Source organism: Bos indicus, chromosome 3, assembly GCF_029378745.1.
Source record: "Bos indicus isolate NIAB-ARS_2022 breed Sahiwal x Tharparkar chromosome 3, NIAB-ARS_B.indTharparkar_mat_pri_1.0, whole genome shotgun sequence".
NCBI classification, from domain to species: domain Eukaryota; kingdom Metazoa; phylum Chordata; class Mammalia; order Artiodactyla; family Bovidae; genus Bos; species Bos indicus.
Genome location: NC_091762.1, coordinates 59,850,147 through 59,876,655, shown reverse-complemented (window position 1 = coordinate 59,876,655; position 26,509 = coordinate 59,850,147). Strand labels below are relative to the sequence as shown.

The 26,509-nt window shown below is 36.8% G+C and overlaps 1 protein-coding gene across 4 annotated transcripts in view; it reads left to right on the top strand.

Moving 5' to 3' along the window:
* SPATA1 (spermatogenesis associated 1) overlaps nt 1–26,509 on the top strand; it is a 76,609-nt gene that overhangs the window by 6,052 nt on the left and 44,048 nt on the right. For all 4 annotated transcript variants that reach the window (XM_070786209.1, XM_070786208.1, XM_070786210.1 and 1 more), the window contains 4 exons: nt 9,101–9,207; nt 11,192–11,309; nt 19,202–19,255; nt 19,347–19,578. In XM_070786209.1, the coding sequence (XP_070642310.1) occupies nt 9,101–9,207; nt 11,192–11,309; nt 19,202–19,255; nt 19,347–19,578 (511 nt within the window). The remainder of the gene's footprint in view (nt 1–9,100; nt 9,208–11,191; nt 11,310–19,201; nt 19,256–19,346; nt 19,579–26,509) is intronic.

Below are 26,509 nucleotides of genomic sequence, written 5' to 3'. Positions count from 1 at the left end.
TTGTTATTCATTCTCAGTACAGTTCAGTTCAGTCGCTCAGTCGTGTCCGACTCTTTGCGACCCCATGAATCGCAGCATGCCAGGCCTCCCTTTCCATCACCAACTCTCGGAGTTCACTCAGACTCAACGTCCATCAAGTCAGTGATGCCATCCAGCCATCTCATCCTCTGTCGTCCCCTTTTCCTCCTGCCCCCAATCTCTCCCAGCATCCGAGTCTTTTCCAATGAGTCAACTCTTCGCATGAGGTGGCCAAATTACTGGAGTTTCAGCTTTAGCATCATTCCTTCCAAAGAAATCCCAGGGCTGATCTCTTTCAGAATGGACTGATTGGATCTCCTTGCAGTCCAAGGGACTCTCAAAGAGTCTTCTCCAGTACCACAGTTCAAAAGCATCAATTCTTTGGCACTCAGCCTTCTTCACAGTCCAACTCTCACATCCATACATGACCACAGGAAAAACCATAGCCTTGACTAGACGGACTTTTGTTGGCAAAGTAATGTCTCTGCTTTTTAATACGCTGTCTAGGTTAGTCATAACTTTCCTTCCAAGGAGTAAGCATCTTTTAATTTCATGGCTGCAGTCACCATCTGCAGTGATTTTGGGGCCCAAAAAAATAAACTCTGACACTGTTTCCACTGTTTCCCCATCTATTTCCCATGAAGTGATGGGACCGAATGCCATGATCTTCATTTTCTGAATGTTGAGCTTTAAGCCAACTTTTTCACTCTCCACTTTCACTTTCATCAAGAGGCTTTTGAGTTCCTCTTCACTTTCTGCCAGAAGGGTGGTGTCATCTGCATATCTGAGGTTATTGATATTTGTCCTGGCAATCTTGATTCCAGCTTGTGTTTCTTCCGGTCCAGCATTTCTCATTATGTACTTTGCATATAAGTTAAATAAGCAGAGTGACAATATACAGCCTTGACGTACTCCTTTTCCTATTTGGAACCAGTCTGTTGTTCCATGTCCAGTTCTAACTGTTGCTTCCTGACCTGCATACATATTTCTCAAGAGGCAGGTCAGGTGGTCTGGTATTCCCATCTCTTTCAGAATTTTCCACAGTTTATTGTGATCCACACAGTCAAAGGCTTTGGCGTAGTCAATAAAGCAGAAATAGATGTTTTTCTGGAACTCTCTTGCTTTTTCAATGATCCAGCAGATGTTGACAATTTGATCTCTGGTTCCTCTGCCTTTTCTAAAACCAGCTTGAACATCAGGAATTTCACAGTTCATGTGTTGCTGAAGCCTGCCTTGGAGAATTTTGAGCATTACTTTACTAGCATGTGAGATGAATGCAATTGTGCGGTAGTTTGAGCATTCTTTGGCATTGCCTTTCTTTGGGATTGGAATGAAAACTGACCTTTTCCAGTCCTGTGGCCACTGCTGAGTTTTCCAAATTTGCTGGCATATTGAGTGCAGGACTTTCACAGCATCATCTTTCAGGATTTGGAATAGCTCAACTGGAATTCCATCACCCCCACTAGCTTTGTTCGTAGTGATACTTTCTAAGGCCCACTTGACTTCACATTCCAGGATGTCTGGCTCTAGGTGAGTGATCACACCATCGTGATTATCTGGGTCGTGAAGATCTTTTTTGTACAGTTCTTCTGTGTATTCTTGCCACCTCTTAATATCTTCTGTTTCTGTTAGGTCCATACCATTTCTGTCCTTTATCGAGCCCATCTTTGCATGAAATGTTCCCTTGGTATCTCTAATTTTCTTGAAGAGATCTCTAGTCTTTCCCATTCTGTTATTTTCCTCTATTTCTTTGCATTGATCGCTGAAAAAGGCTTTCTTATCTCTTCTTGCTATTCTTTGGAACTCTGCATTCAGTTGCTTATATCTTTCCTTTTCTCCTTTGCTTTTTGCTTCTCTTCTTTTCACAGCTATTTGTAAGGCCTCCCCAGACAGCCATTTTGGTTTTTTGAATTTCTTTTCCATGGGGATTCTCTTGATCCCTATCTCCTGTACAGTGTCACAAACCTCAGTCCATAGTTCATCAGGCACTCTATCTATCAGATCTAGACCCTTAAATCTATTTCTCACTTCCGCTGTATAATCATAAGGGATTTTATTTAGGTCATACCTGAATGGTCTAGTGGTTTTCCCTAGTTTTTTCAATTTAAGTCTAAATTTGGCAATAAGGAGTTCATGATCTGAGCCACAGTCAGCTCCTGGTCTTGTTTTTGTTGACTGTATAGAGCTTCTCCATCTTTGGCTGCAAAGAATATAATCAATCTGATTTTGGTGTTGACCATCTGGTGAGGTCCATGTGTAGAGTCTTGTGTTGTTGGAAGAGGTTACTTGCTATGACCAGTGCATTTTCTTGGCAAAACTCTATTAGCCTTTGCCCTGCTTCATTCCGTATTCCAAGGCCAAATTTGCCTGTTACTCCAGGTTTTTCTTGACTTCTACTTTTGCATTCCAGTCCCCTATAATGAAAAGGACATCTTTTTTGGGTGTTAGTTCTAAAAGGTCTTGTAGGTCTTCATAGAACCGTTCAACTTCAGCTTCTTCAGCGTTACTGGTTGGGGCATAGACTTGAATTACTGTGATATTGAATGGTTTGCCTTGGAAACAAACAGAGATCATTCTGTCGTTTTTGAGATTGCATCCAAGTACTGCATTTCAGACTCTTTTGTTGACCATGATGGCTACTCCATTTCTTCTGAGGGATTCCTGCCCTCAGTAGCAGATATAATGGTCATCTGAGTTAAATTCACCCATTCCAGTCCATTTGAGTTCACTGTTTCCTAGAATGTCGACATTCACTCTTGCCATCTTTTGTTTAACCACTTCCAATTTGCCTTGATTCATGGACCTAACATTCCAGGTTCCTATGCAATATTGCTCTTTACAGCAATATTTAATCTCAGTCTTCTTTTAAAAAATATTTATATATTTGGCTGCATCGAGTCTTAGTTGCAGCACATGGGATCTGTACTTTAGGCATGCAGGATCTTCAGTTGCAGCATATGGGATCTATTTCCCTGACTAGAGATCGAACCTGGGCCCCCTGCATTGGTAGAACAGTGTCTTAGTACTAGACTACCAAGGAAGTCCCTGTTCTGTCTTCTCTTTTAGGTGTTTTTGTTCTTCCTGATCTCTTGATACTGGAGAATTTCGGAGTGAGCTGTTTGTTCTCTTCTCTGTTTGCACTCATTGTGATCTTTATCCAATCTAGTAGTTTTAAATACCAACATTATGCTACATATTCACAAATTTATATCCCCATCCCAACCCTCTTTCCCAAACTCCAGACTGATGTTGTCAACTGCCTACTTGAAATCTCCACTTGGATGACCAATAGACAACAGAAACTCAACATGTTTGAAACAACTGTACTTCTCCCTGCAACCCAAACCTGTACTAACCGTGACCTTACTCATTTCAGTTTATGGCAAATCCATCTTTCTAATATCTGAGGCCAAACACCTTGGAGTCATACTTAATGCCTTACCAAACTTCACTTCTTGGACGCTCAGTTGAGTTCAGCCACTCAGTCGTGTCTAACTCTTTGCGACCCCATGGACTGCAGCACGCCAGGCCTCCCTGTCTATCACCAGCTCCTGGAGTTCACTCAGACTCACGTCCATCGAGTCAGTGATGCCATCCAGCCATCTCATCCTCTGTCGTCCCCTTCTCCTCCTGCCTTCAATCTTTCCCAGCATCAGGGTCTTTTTAAATGAGTCAGCTCTTCACATCAGGTGGCCAAAATATTGGAGTTTCATCTTCAACATCAGTCCTTCCAATGAATATTCAGGACTGATTTCCTTAGGATGGACTGGTTGGATCTCCTTGCAGTCCAAGGGACTCTCAAGAGTCTTCTCCAACACTGCAGTTCAGCTTTGATTAGACAGACCCTTGTTGGTAATGTCCCTGCTTTTTAATATGCTGTCTAGTTTGGTTGTAGCTTTTCTTCCAAGGAGCAAGTGTCTTTTAATTTCATGGCTGCCGTCACCATCTGCAGAGATTTTGAAGCCCCTAAAAATAAAGTCTGCCACTGCTTCCATTGTTTTCCCATCTATTTGCCATGAAGTGATGGGACCAGATTCCATGATCTTTGTTTTCTGAATGTTGAGTTTTAAGCCAACTTTTTCACTTTCCTCTTTCACTTTCATCAAGAGGCTCTTTAGTTCTTCTTTGCTTTCTGCCATAGAGTGGCAGAGTGGTGTCATCTATGTATCTGAGGTTATTAATATTTCTCCCAGCTTGTGATTTCAGCTTGTGCTTCATCCAGCCCAGCATTTCTCATGATGTACTCTGCATATAAGTTAAATAAGCAGGGTGACAATATATAGCCTTGACCATACACCTTTCTTGATTTGGAACCAGTCTGTTGTTCCATGTTCAGTTCTAACTGTTGCTTCTTGACCTGCGTACAGATTTCTCAAGAGGCAGGTCAGGTGGTCTGGTATTCCAATCTCTTTCAGAATTGTCCACACTTTGTTGTGATCCACACAGTCAAAGGCTTTGGCATAGTCAATAAAGCAGAAGTAGTTTTTCTGGAATTCTCTTACTTTTTCAGTGATCCAGCGGATGTTGGCAATTTGATCTCTGGTTCCTCTGCCTTTTCTAAATCCAGCTTGAACATGTGGAAGTTCATGATTCATGTACTGTTGAAGCCTGGCTTGGAGAACTTTGAGCATTACTTTGCTAGCGTGTGAGATGAATTTAATCTGAAAGAAAATAGCTGAATCACTTTGCTGTATACCTGAAACTAACACAAAATTATTTCAATTAAAATAAAAAATATATGACAATCAAATGCATATGTTATCCTTGATTGGATTCTAGATTGAAAGAACATTCTAAGGACAGTTGGACAATAGGGGAAATTTGAATATGGACTAGATATCAGTTGACATTAAGGAACTGTTAGTTTTCTTAGATGTGTATTTGGATTATTCCGTTTAAAACTGAAAATTACTCCCTCTTTTATATTCCCTATTTTTTTTTTTTTTTTTTTTGCCCTGCTCTACTTATTCTTTTTGACCAGGGATGTTCACTTTCTAATTTTCTATATCACTTATCAGTGTTTCATACTTAATGTTTATTGTCTGTGTCCCTCACAAAGCTGAGACTAGTCTGAGGCAAAGGAGTCAGTTGTCTTTGGTGCAAAACTTAAAGAGGCACCCAAAAAATTAAGTAATTAAAATAAATAATAAAAGATTTCTAAAGTGAAAAGTTAATGGAAAAACCAATGATGAACAAGATATCAACATTTTAAATAGAAACAGGATCCAATAATTCTATGCCTAGCTATTTTGGAGCCAGAGGCAAAAGGCAAAATATATATCCCTCTGTATATTTTTTAATGTATTTTTACTTTACATATTTATTTATTATAGAATAGTTATTTTTATTTTCACTTATTTAAAAAAATTTTTTTAATCATAGTGATTTACAATATAGTATAAGTTTAAGATGGGCTTCCCAGGTGGCTCAGTGTTAAAGAATCTGCCTGCCAGTGCAAGAGATGCAGGTTTGATCCCTGGGTCAGGAAGAAACCCTGGAGTAGGAGATGGCAAATCACTCCAGTATTCTTGCCTGAGAAATTTTGTGGACAGAGAACCCTGACAGGCCACACAGTCCATGGGGTCCCAAAGAGTTGGACACGACTAAGCAACTGAGCACTCCACAGGTAAGTTTTAGGTATGAAAGTGAAAGTCACTCAGCCGTGTCCAACTCTTTTCAACCCCATGTACTATACAGTCCATGGAATTCTCCAGACCAGAATACTGGAGTGGTTAGCTGTTCCTTTCTCCAGGGGATCTTCTGAACCCAGGGATGGAACCTAGGTCTCCTGCATTGCAGGCAGATCATTACCCTCTGAGTCATCAGGGAAGCCACAGCACAGCAATTCAGTTATACATGTGTGTATATGTATATTCTTTTTCAGATTCTTTTCCCTTATAAGTTATTACATATTCAGTATAGTTTCCTGTGCTATTTAATGTATTTTTAAATAGTTAATAGTTTTAATGAGAATATTATTGATGAGTTTACTTCCATTAAAGCCAGGAAAGTAAAATTACAATAAAGTTGAGTTTTTATATAAATAGAATGTTTAACCTTAAAGTGATGTCCTGAGTTTTAATACAGGCTTGCAAAATTTTCAATATTTTTTCAAATATGTTGTTCTGGAAAAAGTTAGCCATTAAGAAATGTATTTTTTTTTAAAGCCTGTATATAGCAGTTTGATTTGTTTTTTTCTACTCAGGCTGTAATAGTACCATTCTATCTTTAAATTTATAATATTTTGTTCATCATGAATTGTTTGCATTGAATAGATCTTTAAATATTATTTACCTCGATGATTGAGGCTTTGGTGCCACTTTAAATTTTGTACCTGAGGTGAGTGCTTCACTTGCCTCACCCTTCTTGTCCTGATACCTCATTAAAATATCAGCTGCATGCAGGCATGGATCTTTGTTTTACTCACTACATACTCAGTGCCTAGAACAGTACTTCCACATAGTAGGTATGTTTGTTGGATGAATGAATAAATTAAAATTCTCCATAAATTAATTTACTTCACAAAATGTTTCAAAGGCCAGGAAATGTTTTATTATTATAATTACTTTTTCTTTATGTTGCCTCCTCATTCAATTGTGGAATGAAAGTATATACAAACACTTTGAATTATAATTCATGAATTGTTATAAAAATATTTAAGTAATTACTTGGTTTATGAAAGTGGAATAAAATATTTAGTTCAAGAAATATTTTTCTCCTATAAAATATTGATATATTCATATAAATGATAAGGCCATATTTACTTCAGATTTCTGAAGGTTTTATAAATATTTATTAGTATAGCTTTAATATTTACTATTGTAGTATTAGTACATAGTATAGCTTTTAGCTGTTAATAGGATGGTATAACCAGAGAGTAATCTTTTATATATTTATTTTTAAATTAATTTATTTATTTTACTTTACAATATTGTATTGGTTTTGCCATACATTGACTTGAATCCGCCATGAGTATACATGTGTTCCCCATCCTGAATCCCCCTCCTGCCTCCCTCCACATCCCATCCCTCTGGGTCATCCCAGTGCACCAGCCCCAAGCACCCTGTATCATGCATCAAACCTGGACTGGCGATTCATTTCACATATGATATTTTAAATGTTTCAGTGCCATTCTCCCATATCATCCTGCCCTTGCCCTCTCCCACAGAGTCCAAAAGATTGTTCAATACATCTGTGTCTCTTCTGCTATCTCACATATAGGGTCATCGTTACCATCTTTCTAAATTCCATATATATGCATTAGTATACTGTATTGGTATTTTTCTTTCTGACTTACTTCTCTCTCTATAATAGGCTCCAGTTTCATCCACCTCATTAGAACTGATTCAAATGTATTCTTTGTAACAGCTGAGTAATATTTTATTGTGTATATGTACCACAGCTTTCTTATCCATTCATCTGCTGATGGACATCTAGGTTGCTTCCATGTCCTGGCTATTATAAACAGTGCTGCGATGAACACTGGGGTATATGTGTCTCATTCAATTCTGGTTTCCTCAGTGCGTATGCTCAGCAGTGGGATTGCTGGGTCATATGGCAGTTCTATTTCCAGTTTTTTAAGGAATCTCCACACTGTTCTCCATAGTGGCTATACTAGTTTGCATTCCCACCAACAGTGTAAGAGGGTTCCCTTTTCTCCACACCCTCTCCAGCATTTATTGCTTGTAGACTTTTGGATAGCAGCCATTCTGACTGGCGTGAAATGATACCTCATTGTGGTTTTGATTTGCATTTCTCTGATAATGAGTGATGTTGAGCACCTTTTCATGTGTTTGTTAGCCATCTGTATGTCATCTTTGGAGAAATGTCTGTTTAGTTCATTGGCCCACTTTTTGATTGGGTCTTTTATTTTTCTGGAATTGAGCTGCAGTAGTTGCTTGTATATTTTTGAGATTAATTCTTTGTCTGTTGCTTCGTTTGCTGAGAGTAATCTTTTAAATGCCCTGAAATTCAAAATACAGCATATAGGAAATTTCACTATTCAATCTATGCAGACATCTTAAACTGTCAGTTAATATTCTGACATCAAAATATACAAATAATATGCTTGGTCTATAAAAACAACTTGAGCAAATTACTCATTCAAGAGCCATTTTCATTTCCTATAAGAATTACTAATATTAATGTGAGGTCATATTTAGTTCAAATTTAAAAAAACATTTTTTCAGATACATTATACTGTAGTATATAATCATTTAAATGCTTTAACTTTTAATATGGATGAGTAGCAAACTTTCATTGAAGTAAAAGTCTTTATTTGCTATAACTGTTTTGTGGAAATCTAAATATTCTTCTCAGTGGATGAATTCTAATTGAGGTCATAAAACAATAGAAAAGATGATAGTACATATAAGCACAGACAACATATAAACACAATCTAAGCTTACAGACCTGCCCTATGTGGAAACAACCATTCCTTTTCCATCACTGGTCAGGAATAGGTTCTTCCTCAAATTCTGGTAAACAAAAATATTCCCCAAACCCCTGTATTCACACTTCAGCAGGTTAGAACTAGCAATCATCACAGCTGTGTTAGGGAGACTATATATATATATATATATATATATATACACATATACATACACACACACACACACACACACATATATATATAGAATAAGGACTATATATGTGTGTGTGTGTATATATATATATATATATATATATATATAAAGAATAAGAATTCCACAAAATCACACAAATTAAACTATGTAGGTAGAGGTCAGGGAAAGGGGCATTGGTTGGTAATAGGAAATCTGATCTTGGCAATCTAGTGTCCTTACTGAAAGCCACAAATGTTTTGTGTGTCATATATATGTTAAGGAAATCTAGCACCACATCTAGGACATTGTTTCCAAGGGAAAATGTGCTCCAGTGCCTAGTAGCCAACTTAGCATATTTCAGGCTCTTCGTTTTATTTTTTTGTATGTGTTTGTTCAGAAGGATACATATATACCTTGTTTATTTCAATGATGTTTATTAAACTCAAATTCTATAGGACAGTAATTGATTTTTCTCACTTTAAAATGATTTTAACTGACTTTATTCTCAATTTATTCAGTTGGTGGAACTTCATGTTTTTTATGTCCCTGAAGGATCATGGAATTATAAATTAAATACCATTTCAATAGAAGTTGTTAACAAATTCATTTCAGCTGGCTTTATAAGGCAAGTATTTTGTAGTCACATTACAATGTGTCTGAAAAAGAGATCTTTTTTTTTCTGCAGAGAAAAATGCTTTGTGGAAATTCAAAAATTGTAAGTGAAAAATATCTTGTTTGTGTGATGGATCCAGTCCCTGCCTTAATGAATACTATCAATAAATAGCACTTTGTAACTGTTAAAAAGTGCCATAGGAACAGATGTCACTTAGCCATCGCACTGCCACCTAAAAAACAGAGTATAACTAATCTGTGTAGTAACCAGGCTATACACAAAGAGAATTAAGACTGTATTTACCTGAAATTAGAAACCTACTGAAGAGCTGTGAATAGTGGTTAAACCAGTATATCTACAATGACTTTTTCACTGAACTATTTAAAAATAAAAACACTATATATATATATATATATATATATATATATACACACATACATATAACATATATATGGGCTTCCCAGGTGGCGCTAGTGGTAAAGAACCCGCCTGCCAATGCAGGAGATGTAAGGCATGCGGATTTGATTCCTCGGTTGGGAAGATCCCCTGTAGGAGGGCAGGGCAGCCCACTCCAGTATTCATGCCTGGAGAATCACATGGACAGAGGAGCCTGATGGGCCGATGTCAACTGGGATGTAAAGAGTTGGATATGACTGAAGCTACTGGGCATGCACACAACATATATATATTTTCACATGCACAGAAACACACATGATACTATGTGTTCTAACTGCCTGTTGTTATTTCTCTTGAGGACACCTCAGTCTTCCTAATCTTCCCCATCATTTTTTTCAAGCACATGAACTTCCTTTGTGTTCTGGAACACATTAGACATAGCCCTACCTCAGAACTCTTGTACTTGCTGTTTCTTTTGTCTAAAATGCTCTTTGTGCCTTTACATATGCTATCTTATCTCCTTCATTCTTTTCTCCAGTATTACTTTTTTGTTTATATTTTCTCTCATCAGAATACTCATCCTTACCTGCTTTACGTTTCTCTATAGTGCTGGGCTTCCCTGGTAGCTCAGCAATAAAGAATCTGCCAGCCAATGCAGGAGACGTGGGTTCGATCCTTGCATTGGAAAGATTCCCTAGAGAAATAAATGGTAACCCACTCTCTAGTGTTCTTGCCTGGAGAATCCCATGGACAGAGGAGCCTGGCAGACTATAGTCCATGCTGTCACAAACAATCAGATAGGACTGAGCGACTAAACAACAACAACAAATAGTACTTAGCAGTGTCTTACGAATTAAATTTTTTCTTACTTTGTTAATTTTTTCACTTCCACCATTAGATTGTAAGGTCTATAAGGGTGAAAATATTTGTTTTGTTGATTGCCTTATTCTCAACCCTACACAATATTTGACACAAGAGGAACTCAATATATATTTGTTAATTGAATGAGTTAATTATATTGTATTCCCCTAAAAGTCTAGAAAAATAAGAACTCAGAACAAGAGCTTTAAATTTTAGATGTTGAGGAATGAAGCGTTCCCAATAAGCAAAGATGTATAGTCTGATGACATTCGATCATCAAAGAAAGTCTTAAGCACTAGCTAACACTGTCAAACTTCCAAAATAAATATCTGTGGCTAAATCCTTCTTTAAGATACATATAATATTATATAAATATCATTGCATGGTTTTATTTTAATAAAAAAACTGAAGGTAGATGAGAAAAGTGAAACTGAAGGTAGATGAGAAAAGAAAATAAGTCCTTTTCAGTACAGAAAGGACTTTTATAAACTGTACATTTGGATAATTTAAAATTTTAATGATTTTATTGATTAAGTGACTTTTAACCATTTTGTAAAAAAATATTTACAGCCTTCAAGCCTACAAAGTTCCAAGCAATGTAGAAACACAATATATTAAGTTATATATGATATGTTAAATTAGGATTTGGACTTGAGATAAAATACTAAAGCTCTTGAATCTTTATTATAGCTGAAACCCATTTTATTTTACATTATAAGGAAATGTCATGATATTTCAGAGTATCTCCTCATCTAACTTTACAAGACCTGAGGGAGCATCTCAGTGAGTTCCTTGGTGAAGAAGCTGTTGCAGAGAAATTTTTATTTCTCAAATGCATTGGAAATAATCTAGCTGTAGTAAGTTTTCTTAATTTTTCCTTTTGATTAAAGAAAAGCATACCTTAACAAATTTTCTTTCTTAAAAGCTTATCAGCTCAACTCCTTAATATACTATGCAATATGTAATCTCAATCGTAACAAAATGGAAATATCATTTAGCACACAGGTCATCAAGAAAAGATGGGCCTTTCTGGTATATTACTGTGCACTAAAATATGGGGCCCTGGGATTTCTTTGGAAGGAATGATGCTAAAGCTGAAACTCCAGTACTTTGGCCACCTTATGTGAAGAGATGACTCATTGGAAAAGACTCTGATGCTTGGAGGGATTGGGGGCAGGAGGAGAAGGGGACGACAGAGGATGAGATGGCTGGATGGCATCACTGACTCGATGGACGTGAGTCTGAGTGAACTCTGGGAGTTGGTGATGGACAGGTGAACTCCTGGCGTACTGCGATTCATGGGGTCTCAGAGAGTCGGACACGACTGAGCAACTGAACTGAACTTGGTGTGTAAATTTCCCTGGGGAGAAAATAAAGGCAAATTTTAAATGTGATCATATATTTTTAAATTTAATAGCATTAGAAGATTTTTAAATGAGCACTTGTGGGGAAAAAAATGAATTCTTATTTGTTAGGCCACAGCTAGCCTTCTTTGATGTGGAATGACTCCAATATACTGTATTTGATGGGGCAGGAATCAGCTACTCTCAATTGAACACTCCTATTTGTAGCTTCAGGGGCAGGGTTTTCTAAATAGAGAGTTTTCCTAGCTGAAATCTCAGTCCAGCAAACCATTAGATCTCAAAGTTTCTGGTTTCTCATATTTATATAAGGTTTATTTCTCTAATCAAGATTTTCCCTATTTAAACTCTTAAGTAGACAAGAATCCCTTAGAAGAAATGGAATAGGCCTCACAGTCAACAAGAGTCAGAAATGCAGTACTTGGGTGCAATCTCAAAAACAAAAGGATGATCTCTTTTCATTTTCAAGGGAAACCAATATCACAGCAATCCAAGTCTATGCCCCAACCACTAATGCTGAAGGAGCTGAAGTTGGATGGTTCTATGATGACCTAAAAACCTTATTGAACTAACACCCAAAAAAAGGTCTTTTTCATCATAGGCAACTAGAGTGAAAAAGTAGGAAGTCAAGAGGTACGTAGAGTAACAGGCAAATTTGGCTTTGGAGTACAAAATGAAGCAGGGCAAAGGCTGACAGTTTTGCCAAGAGAACGCACAAGTCATAGCAAAAACCCTCTTCCAACAACACACAAGACGATACTACACATGGACATCCCTAGACAGTCAATACCGAAATCAGGTTGATTATGTTCTTTGCAGCCAAAGATGGAGAAGCTCTATACAGTCAGCAAAAACAAGACCGGGAGCTGACTATGGTTCAGATCATGAGCTCCTTATTACCAAATTCAGACTGAAACTGAAGAAAGTAGGGAAAACCACTAGACCATTCAGGTATGACCTAAATCAAATCCCTTACAATTATACAATGGAAGTGACAAATGGATTAAAGGGATTAGATCTGATAGAGTGCCTGAAGAACTATGGACAGAGGTTTGTAACATTGTAAGAAGGTGGTGATCAAAACCATCCCCAAGAAAAAAAAATACAAAAAGGTAAGAGTTGTCTGGGGAGGCCTTAAAAATAGCTGAGAAAAGAAGAGAAGGGAAAGCAAAGGATAAAAGGAAAGATATACCCCTCTGAATTCAGAGTTCCAAAGAATAGCAAGGATAAGATAAGATAAGAAAGCCCTCCTAAGTGATCAATGTTAAAAAAATAGAGGAAAGACTAGCGCTCTCTTCAAGAAAATTAGAGATACCAAGGCAACATTTCATGCAAATATGGGCTCAATAGAGGACAGAAATGTTATGGACCTAACAGAAGCAGAAGATATTAAAAAGAGGTGGCAAGATTACACAAAAAAAGATCTTAATGACGCAGATAACCATGATGGTGTGATCACTCGCCCAGCGCGAGACATACTGGAGTGTGAAGTCAAGTGGGCCTTAAGAAGCATTACTACGAACAAAGTTAATGGAGGTGATGGAATTTCAGCTGAGTTATTTCAAATCCTAAAAGATGATGCTGTGGAAGTGCTGCATTCAATATACCGGCAAATTTGGAAAATTCAGCACTGGTCACACGACTGGAAAAGTTCAGTTTTCATTCCAATCCCAAAGAAAGGCAATGCTAAAAAATGTTAAAATTACCACACAGTTGCATTCATCTCACATATTAGCAAAGTAATGCTCAAAATGCTCCAAGCTAGGCCTCAATAGTACGTGAACCAAGAGCTTCCAGATGTTCAAGCAGGATTTAGAAAAGGCAGAGGAACCCGAGATTAAATTGCCAACATACATTGGATAATAGAAAAAGCAAAAGAATTCCAGAAAAACATCTACTTCTGTTTCACTAACTACGCTAAACCCTTTGACTGTGTGGATCACAACAAAATGGAAAATTCTGAAAGAGATGGGAATACCAGACCACCTGACCTGCCTCCTGAGAAATCTGTATTCAGATCAAGAAGCAACAGTTAGAACCTGACATGTAACAACAAACTGGTTCCAAATTGGGAAAGGAGTATGTCAAGGCTGTATGTTGTCACCCTGCTTATTTAACTTATATGCTAAGTACTTCATGTGAAATGCAGGGCTGGATGAAGCACAAGTGGGAATCAAGTTTGCCCAGAGAAATAGCAATAATCTCAGATACACATATAACACCACCCTTATGGCAGAAAGCAAAGAGGAATTAAACAGCCTCTGATGAAGGTGAAAGAGGAGAGTGAAAAAGCTGGCTTAAAACTCAGCATTCAAAAAATGAAGATCATGGCATCCAGTCCATCACTTCACGTCAAGTAGATGGGGAAACAACAGAAACAGTGATGGACTTTATTTTCTTGGACACCAAAATCACTGCTGATGGTGGCTGCAGTCTTGACATTAAAAGAAGCTTGCTCCTTGGAAGAAAAGTTATGACCAACCTAGACTGCATATTTAAAAGCAGAGACAGTACTTTGCCAACAAAGGTCCATCTAGTCAAAGCTATGGTTTTTCCAGTAGTCATGTATGGATGTGAGAGTTGGACCATCAAGAAAGCTGAGCACTGAAGAATTGATGCTTTTGAACTGTGGTGTTGGAGAAGACTCTTGAGAGTTCCTTGGACTGCAAGGAGATCAAACCAGTCAATCCTAAAGGAAATCAGTCCTGAATATTCATTGGAAGGACTGATGATAAAGCTTAAGCTCCAATACTTTGGCCACCTGATGTGAAGAACTGACTCTTTAGAAAAGACTCTAATGCTGGGAAGAGACTGAAGGCAGTAGAAGGGGATGGCAGAGGATGAGATGGTTGGATGGCATCACCAACGTGATGGATGTGAGTTTGAACAAGCTCCGGGAGTTGGTGATGGACATGGAAGTCTGGTGTGCTGCAGTCTGTGGGGTCGCAAATAGTTGGACAGGACTGAATGACTGAACTGAATTGAAACTCTAAAATGCAGTTTATTCCTATTCTACTCTAGTTTAAACATATCATTATTATGTATTTGTTTATGTGGTTATTTGTTTAACATCTAACTCTGCCTAGACTGTAGCTCCCTGTGAGCAAAGACCTTATTCACTATTTTATTTATGAGTGCCTAACAAGGCTTTTAGCACTTACAGGCATTTAAATGTTTACTGAAAAAAATTAAATAATGAGTGATAATGGAAAAAATAAACATCCTCCCAAAGTAGTACTGTAGAGGAATTTGCTATTGGAATTCTTGGGCTTATCTACTAGATTTGAACATTTTGTCATAGAGTTCTGTTCCATACACAGAATATTAATTTACTGATCATTAAGTTAGTTTCCCTTAATCTTGGAAGAAAAAGAATTACTTTTGTTCTTTTTCATGATATTTAAAATTACTAAATATCAACTACAGAATCCTAAATTGGAAGTGATCTAACAATAATTAAAATTCTAAACTGTTTCTAATAATTTATTATTTTCAACAAATAGTTATTGATGTTTTTCTCTATACAAAATGAGAGAATAAAAAGAATTGGACATAGATTTTTCCCTTAAAGAATATTCAGTGTAGTGGGAAGACAAAATACACAAATAATTAAAACAGCATATTCTGTATATTTCGATGATCCAACGGATGTCGACAATTTGATCTCTGGTTCCTCTGCCTTTTCTAAATCCAGCTTGAACATCTGGAAGTTCACGGTTCACGTACTACTGAGGCCTGGCTTGGAGAATTTTGAGCATTATTTTGCTAGTGTCTCAGATGAATGCAATTGTGAGGTAGTTTGAGCATCCTCTGGCATTGCCTTTCTTTGGGATTGGAATGAAACTGACCTTTCCCAGTCCTGTGGTCACTGCTGAGTTTTCGAAATTTGCTGGCATATTGAGTGCAGCAATTTCACAGCATCATCTTTCAGGATTTGAAATACCTCAACTGGAATTCCATCACCTCCACTAGCTTTGTTCGTAGTGATGCTTCCTAAGGCCCACTTGACTTTGCATTCCAGGATGTCTGCCTCTAGGTGAGTGATCACACAATCGTGATTATCTGGGTCATGAAGATCTTTTTTGTACAGTTCTTCTGTGTATTCTTGCCACCTCTTTCTAACATCCTCTGCTTCTGTTGGGTCCATACCATTTCTGTCCTTTATTGTGCTCATCTTTGCATGAAATATTCCCTTGGTGTCTCTAATTTTCTTGAAGAGATCTCTAGTCTTTCCCATTCTTTTGTTTTCCTCTATTTGCATTGATCACTGAGGAAGGCTTTCTTATCTCTCCTTGCTATTCTTCAGGCTCTCTATCAGATCTAATCCCTTGAATCTATTTCTCACTTCCACTGTATAATTATAAGGGATTTGATTTAGGTCATACTTGAATGATCTAGTGGTTTTCCCTACTTTCTTCAATTTCAATCTGAATTTGGCAATAAGGAGTTCATGATCTGAGCCACAGTCAGCTCCCAGTCTTGTTTTTGCTGACTGTATTGAGAGCTTCTCCATCTTTGGTTGCAAAGAATATAATAAATCCGATTTCAGTATTGACCATCTGGTGATGTCCATATGTAGAGTCTTCTCATATGTTGTTGGAAGAAGGTGTTTGTTATGACCAGTGTGTTCTCTTGGCAAAACTCTAGAAGCAAGAGAGTTCCAGAAAAACATCTACTTCTGTTTTATTGACTATGCCAAAGCCTTTGACTGTGTAGATCACAACAAAGTGTGGAAAATTCTTAAAGAGATGGGAATACCAGACCACCTGACTTGCCCCTTGAGAAATCTGTATGCAGGTGGAAGCAACAGAACTGAACATGGAACAACAGACTGGCTCCAAATCGGGAAAGGAGTATGTCAAGGCTGTATATTGTCACCCTGCTTATTTAACTTATATGCAGAGTACATCATGAGAAATGCTGGGCTGGATGAAGCACAAACTGAAATCACAAGCTGGGAGAAATATCAATAACCTCAGATATACAGATGACACCACCCTTATGGTTGAAAGCAAAGAGGAACTAAAGAGCCTCTTGATGAAAGTGAAAGAGGAGAGTAAAAATGTTGGCATAAAACTCAATACTCAGAAAACGAAGATCATGGCATCTGGTCCCATCACTTCATGGCAAATAGATAGTGAAACAGTGAAAACAGTGACAGGCTTTATTTTGGGGGGCTCCAAAATCACTGCAGATGGTGACTGCAGCCTTAAAATTAAGGGACATTTGCTCCTTGGAAGAAAAGTTATGACCTACCTAGACAGCATATTAAAAAGCAGAGACGTTACTTTGCCAACAAAGATCCATCTAGTCAAAGCTATGGTTTTTCCAGTAGACATATATGGATGTGAGAGTGGACCATAAAGAAAGCTGAGTGCCAAAGAATTGATGCTTTTGAACTGCAGTGTTGGAGAAGATTCTTGAGAGTCCCTTGGAATGCAAATAGGTCCAACCAGTCCATCCTAAAGGAAAAAAGAAAGACAAAGAAAGTGAAGTCACTCAGTTGTGTCCCACTCTTTGCGACCCCATGCCTGTAGCTCACCAGGGTCCTCTGTCCATGGAATTCTGCAGGCAAGAATACTGGAGCAGGTTGTCATTTCCTTATCCGGGGATCTTCCTAACCCAGGGATCGAACATGGATCTCTCCCGCATTACAGGCAGATGCTTTAACATCTGAGCCACCATGAAAGCCCCAGATCAGTCCTGAATATTCATTGGAGGAACTGATGCTGCAGCTGACACTCCAATACTTTGGTCACCTGATGTGAAGTGACTCATCTGAAAAAACCCTGAAGCTGGGAAAGATTATAGGTGGAAGTAGAAGGGGACCACAGAGGATGAGATGGTTGGTTGGCATCACCGACTCAATGGACATGAGTTTGAGTAAACTCTGGGAGTTGGTGATGGACAGGGAGGTCTGGCATGCTGCAGTCCATGGGGTCAAAAAGAGTGGGACACGACTGAGCGACTGAACTGAACTGAACTGATTTCTCTGTATTTAGAAGAAAAAGAGATTGCTTCCAGAAAGAGAAGAGGTGAAATGGAGAACTTTAGGAAAGAAGTGGTCATCAGTTTGGATTTTGACAGATAAATATTTGATCTTGCAAACATGTTGGGTGGGAGAAGCTTTCTGAGTAGAGAAAGCAGAATGAGCATGGAAGTGGCTAAGCAGGCAACTACAGAAAAGTGAGTGGTTCAGTTTTTACTGGAGCACTGATTGTGTGAAAGGGAATAGTAGACAATTGTAAACGTAGGTTGTTGAAGGTCTTGAATGCCAGATTAATGAATTTGGATGTTTTTGTTTTTTTTTCCTGAAACTTTGTAGTTTTTGAGCAGAAGATAACATGATGAGAGCCTTAAGAAACCAGAGACAGGAATTGTAACCAGGAGTCTTACAGTGGCTATGCAAAAGATAAGAGTCTCAGGAACAGGCTGGCTCTCAGATTTCATCTACTACTATTTTCTTCTTGGTTCTACATTTTAGCCACAAAAGTCTTCCTTTGGTCCTCACATGAAGCCAAACTCACATCTATTTCATCATCTTTGTACCTGCCTGGAAATCACTTCTCCAGATTTTCAAATAGATTGCTTCTTTTTTTCATAATTCAGTTCTCAGTTCAATTATTGTATTTTTTTTTTAAAGGCCTTCCCTGACCACCTAATTTTCAGATATTCTTTCTCTGAACTACTCTCTATTACATCACTCCATTTTATTTTCATAAAACACATATCACTACCTTAAATCATGTTTATTTTAACATCTGCTCTCCAAGTAGAATATAAGCTACATGAGAGCAGGGATTTCACATTGTTTACCATCCCCTATAGAATACTACCTGACACATAGTATGCCTTCTGTAATTGTTGAATGAATAAACAAGTAACAAATTAACTCTGTGGGTCTAACATTTAAGAAGTAAAGTTTACAAAGTTAGATTCTGGAACTAGATTACCTGGTTTTGCGACCCAACTTGGAAACTTCCTATTTCTAAAATCTTAGACAAGATACTTAACCTCTCTTTGCCTCATTCTCTTCTGTGCCTCATACATACCATATGTATGCCTGTCACATGGAACTGTGAGGATTAACTGAGCTTTATATGTAAGTGTAAAGCATTTAGAATAGGGCCTGGCACATAGTAAGTCCATGCAAGTGAGAGCCATAATTACTGTTGTTAAATAACATAGAGTTTCAATTATGTTTAGTACACTGAACAGAAGTAGGATATATTCTAACCTTTTCTAGAATCTAGCTTAGTTACCAGCGTTAGTACCAACTGTTTGATGTGATTTTTATATCACAGATATATAACTTTTGCAAAACAGTGAGGTTAAAAGTAACTGGAAAATGCTACAAAAGCTTCAATTATTTTTTCATTTGTTTTTAGGTGAAGACAAAGCAAGAATCAGAACTGAAACTCAAATCATTTGTTCCTCCATATGTGTGTAATTTGACATTTTAAATTTATGCTAATTTTTAACTTATTGCTTTTTAAACTATAAACTAATTTTTAAATTTCCTGTATGTTTTAGGCTCTTCAACCAGAATTATATTTGCTTCCTATAATGGATCATTTAGGAAATATTTATTCAGCATCAGCAGCAGTTTCTTTAGATGAACAGCAGACTAATAATGGTGTTGCTGAGCCTGACAGAATAATACACAGACCACTTAATGTAACTCTGTCAAAGGAAGAACCTGGAACAGATCCTAGTGTTTTAGAAAATGCTTTGAAAGAACATCTTGACAAGAATCAGGAAGAAGGTGATTTCAACTGGAATGAAGTTGTTATAGTACATTTTAATAGTCAAGTCTGGGCAAACTGGGCAAATCTAGCCTTACAAATACAGGCAATATAATAGGAAAGCTCCAATTCAACTTGGGGATTTTTAAAAATAGTTGTACGAGTTGGGAGGAAAAAAAAAAGACTAATCTAAATACTATGCTAAAATAAAAATAAAATCAAAATACAACAAAGTCTACCACCTATTATAATTTCAGATAAAGTTAAGGCTAAAGGAGAAGAGAAGGGAAGTGATTGTTACATAAAACCTTACTGTTATAAGTTCAGAAGTATCTTATCCAGGTAAACAGTATCAGGCCAAAGCAAAATAACTTTAATATTGGGAGACATTTGGATTTCAAAGATTAAAATTTTTGTATGATTACACATACCAACTTACTGGTAATTTAGTTCTCAAAAAGTGGTAGGTTTTTAAAAACTCAAACTTTTAAACATATAAATTAAGCTGGTACTACACTCTAAGAATATATTGAAATAAGTTGGATTTTTTTTACCTGGCTGCATACAGCAAATAAATTGTGATGGAAAACCAAATATACTAAAAATTAAGAATTAAATGAAACCCCCTCAATTAATGACAACACTCTTTACAGCTGCAAAATACACTTATTCTTAATTAGTTGCATTTTTCTTCATCTTCAATAATAACAATTATTGCATTCTGCATTCTAAGTTTATACTGTGCCTAGTGATATTCCAAACTTAGCCTCTTCTTGTGTGTGTGTGTGTGTGTGTGTGCTTCACCTTAGGTACATTTAACATGGGCTTCCCAAGTGGCACAGTGATAAAGAATCACCTGCCAATTCAGGAGACACAAGCGACATGGGTTTTATCCCTGCATTGGAAAGGCCCCTGGAGGAGGAAATGGCAACCTGCTCTAGTATTCTTGCCTGGAAAATCCCAAGGACAGAGGAGCCTGAGGCTACAGTCCGTGGGGTCTCAAAAGAATCAGAAACGACTGAGCATACACACATTTAATGTGATCAGTGAGAGTCTTTACCTTATTTTTTTTTTATCTAGGTATATCCCTGCAGTTATATATATGGCTTTCCAGTTATGGTATCAATTAGAGGTTAAATGAAAAAACACCTGGGAAAAAAGTTAATTGTGGAATTCCAGTAGTCCTGAAAAATACAAGATCAAGTAACTAATGAAGTAGGCAATTACCCTACATAAAGTTATGAGTAGTATCATATTTTATACCCTAGGCTACTGGCCAAGTCCCTGAACTATGCTACTTTCACAAAACCCCAAAAAAGTATTTGATTGAGAATATTTAATCTTATGAATTTTGTGTAATTGTAATTTTTAAATAGTATTAATTTCTTGGTGCTTCACATCAAAAAAATTAACTATAATTTAACTGAGAGCCTAGTGTATGCTCATTTTTAAAAGTTCTAGAAACATCAATAACTATTAAGAAAATAAGGATTAACAATAGTTTCACCATCCAGAGATAGCTGTTGTAAAATGAAAGTGAAAATTGCTCTGTCATGTTTGACTCTTTGCAACCCCTTGGAATTCTCCAAGCCAGAATACTGGAGTGGGTAGCCCTTCCCTTCTCCAGGGGATCTTCCTACCCAGGGATCGAACCCAGGTCTCCCACACTGCAGGCAGTTTCTTTACCAGCAAGGGAAGCCCATAGCTATTAGTATCTGTTAGTATTTTGGTGTATATTCTTCCAATTTTTTTTTAGTTCATATAAATATGTTTTAACTTTTGAAAAATGAGGACACATACAAACTCTTTTAAATCCTCTTCTTTTAGAAAATGTCACAGACATGTCATGCCAATAAATATAGATCTACATCATTATAGACTTCTCTTGTGGTATATTTGTTTATATAACCTTGATTTAATATTCTTGCTATTATGAATGGTGCTATAAGCAACATTTTTCTAAATACAGTGCATATATTCTAAATAAATTCTAAATTTATGCATTCTAAATACATGCATTTATCCTACTATCTTCTTAGAAGTTTAATGGCTGTTTCTCAGGGAATGTGTTTTGTTTGTTATTCTTATATTCATCTGTTTTATTTTTTAGATTCCATGTATAAATGATAACATATAGTATTTGTCTTTCTCTGACTGGTATATTTCACTATGCTTCTTAAAAGAGCTTTCCAGCCTTGTGTGCCTCTTTCTGGTCACTCTTCCTCCTTCCCCAATAAAAAGAGTGCTCTGATTTTTTTTTTTAATTATATATTTTTTGCAGTGCTGAGTCTTGGTTACTGTGTGCGGGCTTTCTCTAGTTGCAGTTAGCAGGGGTTACTCTCTAGTCACAGTGCACGGTCTTCTTATTGTGGTAGCTTCTCTTGTTGCAGAACACTGGCTCTAGGGTGTGTGGGCTTCAGTAGTTGTGGTACACAGGCTTGGATGCCTCGTGGAATGTGAATCTTCCCAGACCAGGGATCAAGCCCATGTCCCCTGCATTGGTTGGTGGATTCCAAACCAGTGACCACCAGGGAAGTCCTACTTGATTTTTTGAGATAATTATTTTCTTACTTTTTTTATAGTTTTATTACAACCTCAATGTGTATTCCTTAATAATAATTTAGTTTTGTCTCTTTTGAATTTTATTTATAATCATATTGAAACTTTTTTCTTTTACTTGACATTATAATTGAAAGATTCAACAATGTTGTCATGTATAATACTATTTCATTTCTTTTTACTGTTGTATAATATTTTATTGTATGATCATATCATGATTTATTTACCTATTCTGCTGACAGACAGTTGGTTTCCAATTTGGGGCTATTACAAATATGCTATTTTGTACATTCTTGTACATGAGTCCTAAATGCATATGTGCAAAAGAATCTCAAAAAAGTATACCTAGAATTAGCATTGTATGTATATGTTCAACTTTACTAAATAATTTCCATGTGTTTTCCAAAGTGACTGTACCCAGTACCAAAAAGTTGTTTCTAAAAGTTGTATCAAAAGTTCCTGTTGAACCATAATCTTGCTGTCAGACTACATTCTGGATAATTTGTTCACCTCTTTCTTCCAAATCTACCTTACCAATTCTCTTTTTAGCTATGTCTAATCTGCTATTAAACCCTTACACTGAATTTATAATTCCAAATATTCTATTTCTCTTTTCTAGTCATTCTCTTTGCTTAAACATTTCTTCATATGTTTCATGGCCATTTGGATTTGTCTTCATCCAAGTGTTTTGCCTATTTTATGTTCTCTTAAATATTGATTCATTTTATTGTTGTTGTTCAGTCAGTTGCTCAGTCATATCTGACTCTGCAGCTGCATGGACTGCAGCATACCAGGCCTCTCTGTCCTTCACCATCACCCACAGCCTGCTCAAACTCATGTCCATTAAGTCAGAGATGCCATCCAACCATCTCATCCTCTGTCGTCCCCTTCTCCTGCCTTCAATCTTTCCCGGCATCAGGGTCTTTTCTAATGAGTCAGTTCTTCGCATCAGGTGACCCAAGTATTGGAGTTTCGGCTTCAGCATCAGTCCTTCCAATGAATATTCAGAACTGATTTTATTTAGGATGGACTGGTTGGATCTCCTTGCAGTCTAAGGGACTCTCAAGAGTCTTCTCCAACACCACAGTTCAAAAGCATCAATTCTTTGGCACTCAGCTTTCTTTATGGTCCAACTCTCACATCCATACATGACTACTGGAAAAACCATAGCTTTGACTAGATGGACCTTTGTTGGCAAAGTAATGTCTCTGCTTTTTAATATATTCTCTAGATTGGTCATAGCTTTTCTTCCAAGGAGCAAGCGTCTTTTAATTTCAAGGCTGCAGTCACCATCTGCAGGGATTTTGGAGCCCCAAAAAATAAAGTCTGACACTGTTTCCATTTTTTCCCCATCTATTTGCCATGAAGTGATGGGACTGGATGCCATGATCTTAGTTTTCTGAATATTGAGTTTTAAGCCAGCTTTTTCACTCTCCTCTTTCACTTTCATCAAGGGGTTCTTTAGTTCCTCTTTGCTTTCTGCCATAAGGGTGGTGTCATCTGCATATCTAAGGTTATTGATATTTCTCCTGGCAATCTTGGTTTCCAGCTTGTGCTTCATCCAGCCCAGCATTTCTCATGATGTACTTTGCATATAAGTTATTAAAGCAGGGTGACAATATGTACAGATATTTTTCCAGCAGTTGTATGTATATGTGTGTGTGTGTGTGTGTGTATTTCTATATAATTCACTCTAGATTTTAGTTTGTGGCTTGTCTTTTTATTCTCTTTAGATTCTTTTGAGGAAAGGAATTCTTAAATTTTGTCAGCATGTTTTAACAATTACAGAGATGAGTGTTGACATTTTCAGCTCTGTTTTGTTTTGTGCATTTTGAAGCTCTTTTATGAGATGTATGCACAATTTAGGATTGTTATGTTTTCTTGAAAAAAATTGACTTCTATGTTATTATGTAATGTTTCTCTTTATCTCTGGTAATGGTCTTCAATTTGAAATTCACTTAGTCTGATATTAATATAATCACTCTAGCTTTCTTTTGATTAGTTTTTTGATGGTATATCTTTTTCTATTTAACTTTTATCTGACTTTATATTCCAAATGGGTTTCCTGTAAACAACATATATATATATACCTTACCTTTTAATCCAGTTTGACCAACTGTGCCTTTTATTAATATTAGGCGTGTTTAGACCATTTACATTTAATGTAATTACTGATGTGGTTGGTTTTAAATGTACCATTTTATTATTTATTTTCTATTTGTCTCATCTGTTTTCTGTTTCTTCCTTGACTTTTTTTTTTGTTGAGTAGTTTTTTTTTATTCAATTTTATCTCCACCATTGGCTCATTAGTTATTCCTCATTTTAAAAAGCATTTAGTGGTTACTGTAGGTTGATGGTCAGAAAACACCTTTTTTAAAATTTAAATCCATGCCCTACGGCTTATTTTTTTTTATAAATAAACTTACTTGAACACAGCCATGCCCTTTCATTTACATATTGTCAATGACTGTTTTTGCACTGCAATGATAGAGTTGAGTAGTTGTGACAAAGACCATGGTCTACTAGCCTGAAATATTTGCTGTCTGTATTTTAAGAAGTGTCTCCAGGATATACATTATATATACCTTTAATTTGAAGTATACTTTCAATTATATACAACTTCATACATAGTATGAGAACCTTACAGCAATATACTTCTATTCTCTCCCTCAAATCTTCTGTGCTATTGTTGTTATACATCTTACCCCTATATGTGTTACAAACTCCATAATACATTTTTATTGTTTTTGCTCTTAGTGTGCATTATCTTTTTTGTGTGTGTGTGCATTATCTTTTAAAGAAATTAAAAATAAGGGGTAAATGACTTTTTTAAATTTAGGAGAGAATTTCTTTCCCCTAACCTAGTAGTAGTAAACCAATGCTTTGTATGTTTGTGATCCTGGGCCCAAGATGATCCTGCCAGCTTTTGCTTCTTTCCTTCCTTTAGGCTTTATCTAAGACTAGGGGTGGAAAGGTTTCCTTACCCTCCTCAGTAATAAAAATTTATTTATTTTTTGGCCATGCTAGGTCTTCATTGCTCTGTGGACTTTTCTCTAGTTATGGCAAGCAGGGGCTACTCTCTAGTGGTGTGTGGGTTTCTCACTGCGGTGGCTTCTCTTGTTGTGGAGCACAGGCTGTAGAGCACAGACAGGTTCAATAGTTGTGGTGCATAGGCTTAGTTGCACCACGGTATGAGGCATCTTCCTGGATCAGGGATTAAACTCGTGTCTCCTGCATTGGCAGATGGATTCTTTACCACTGGGCCACAAGGAAGCCTCCTTTTTACTTCTTCAAACAATGACAATTACTTCCTCCAATGCTCTGCCAAAAATGAAACATCTTATTTTCTCCTTGGAGGAAATTAGAATCTGATTTCTTATAAACTTAACTCTGATGAGTTCAGTTATTATTTTATAGATGGTGTTTTTCTCCTTGTTCAGGTGGGAGCAGTTTTGTCTTTCTATATCCTCAGCAAAAGTGGAGCTGCAGTTCTTTAGTCAAGTTTGTCAGCATTTTCTTTCATGATAAGTGCTTCCTCTGTATTAAGATGTCTTCTTTAAAAAATCCCTTTGCTGTGAGGATATGGCCCTGTATTATATTACAAATATTTTATGGTTAGCTTTTCACATTTAGTTCATTAATATACCAGGAATTTATTTTTATGTGTGATGTGAGATGAAGTTCCTTAATTTTTATCATATGTGCACTATCATTTATTGATGATAGTTGTACAGTGTCTTAAAATTGTCAGATTACTCTTTAGTGGTGCTTGAGAATACAAAATATCTGAGCTCTAACATTGTGATATTATCAAAATATAACTGGTAAAAATATGCACAGCATATTTCATTGGTTCTTTAATGAAGGAGAAAAGATGTATTTCTTATTTTTTCATATTAGAATGGATAGTCATTTCTATTTGTTATCTTTTAGTCTTTTCCAGCACTACACATCTCTATATTTTTTGACATGCCTCAACTTTATCATGTTTAATCTTTGATTGTTGTTGCCCCCAAGCCAGTACACTTTCTTATTTCTTTCGTTCCATCATTCTTCCAGTTGTTCAAACTTAAAGCTTTGAAAATTTCCTTATTGTAAAATGATAGATTCTTAGTTTAAAGGAAACTTAAAAACCATCTTGAGTGGCCTTCTTGCTTATATCTCCTTTCTAGTGTATCTTCTAGACTGCCATCGGCATCATTCTTGTTACAAGTTGGATTATTTATCTTCCTATTTAAAAACCCTTGAAAGAGTCACTGATTAAGCCCCCTTAAAAAGGCATAGAGAGGGGAGGAGGAGCCAAGATGGCGGAGGAGTAGGACGGGAAGAACACTTTCTCCCCCACAAATTCATCAAAAGAGCATTTAAACGTCGAGTAAATTCCACAAAACA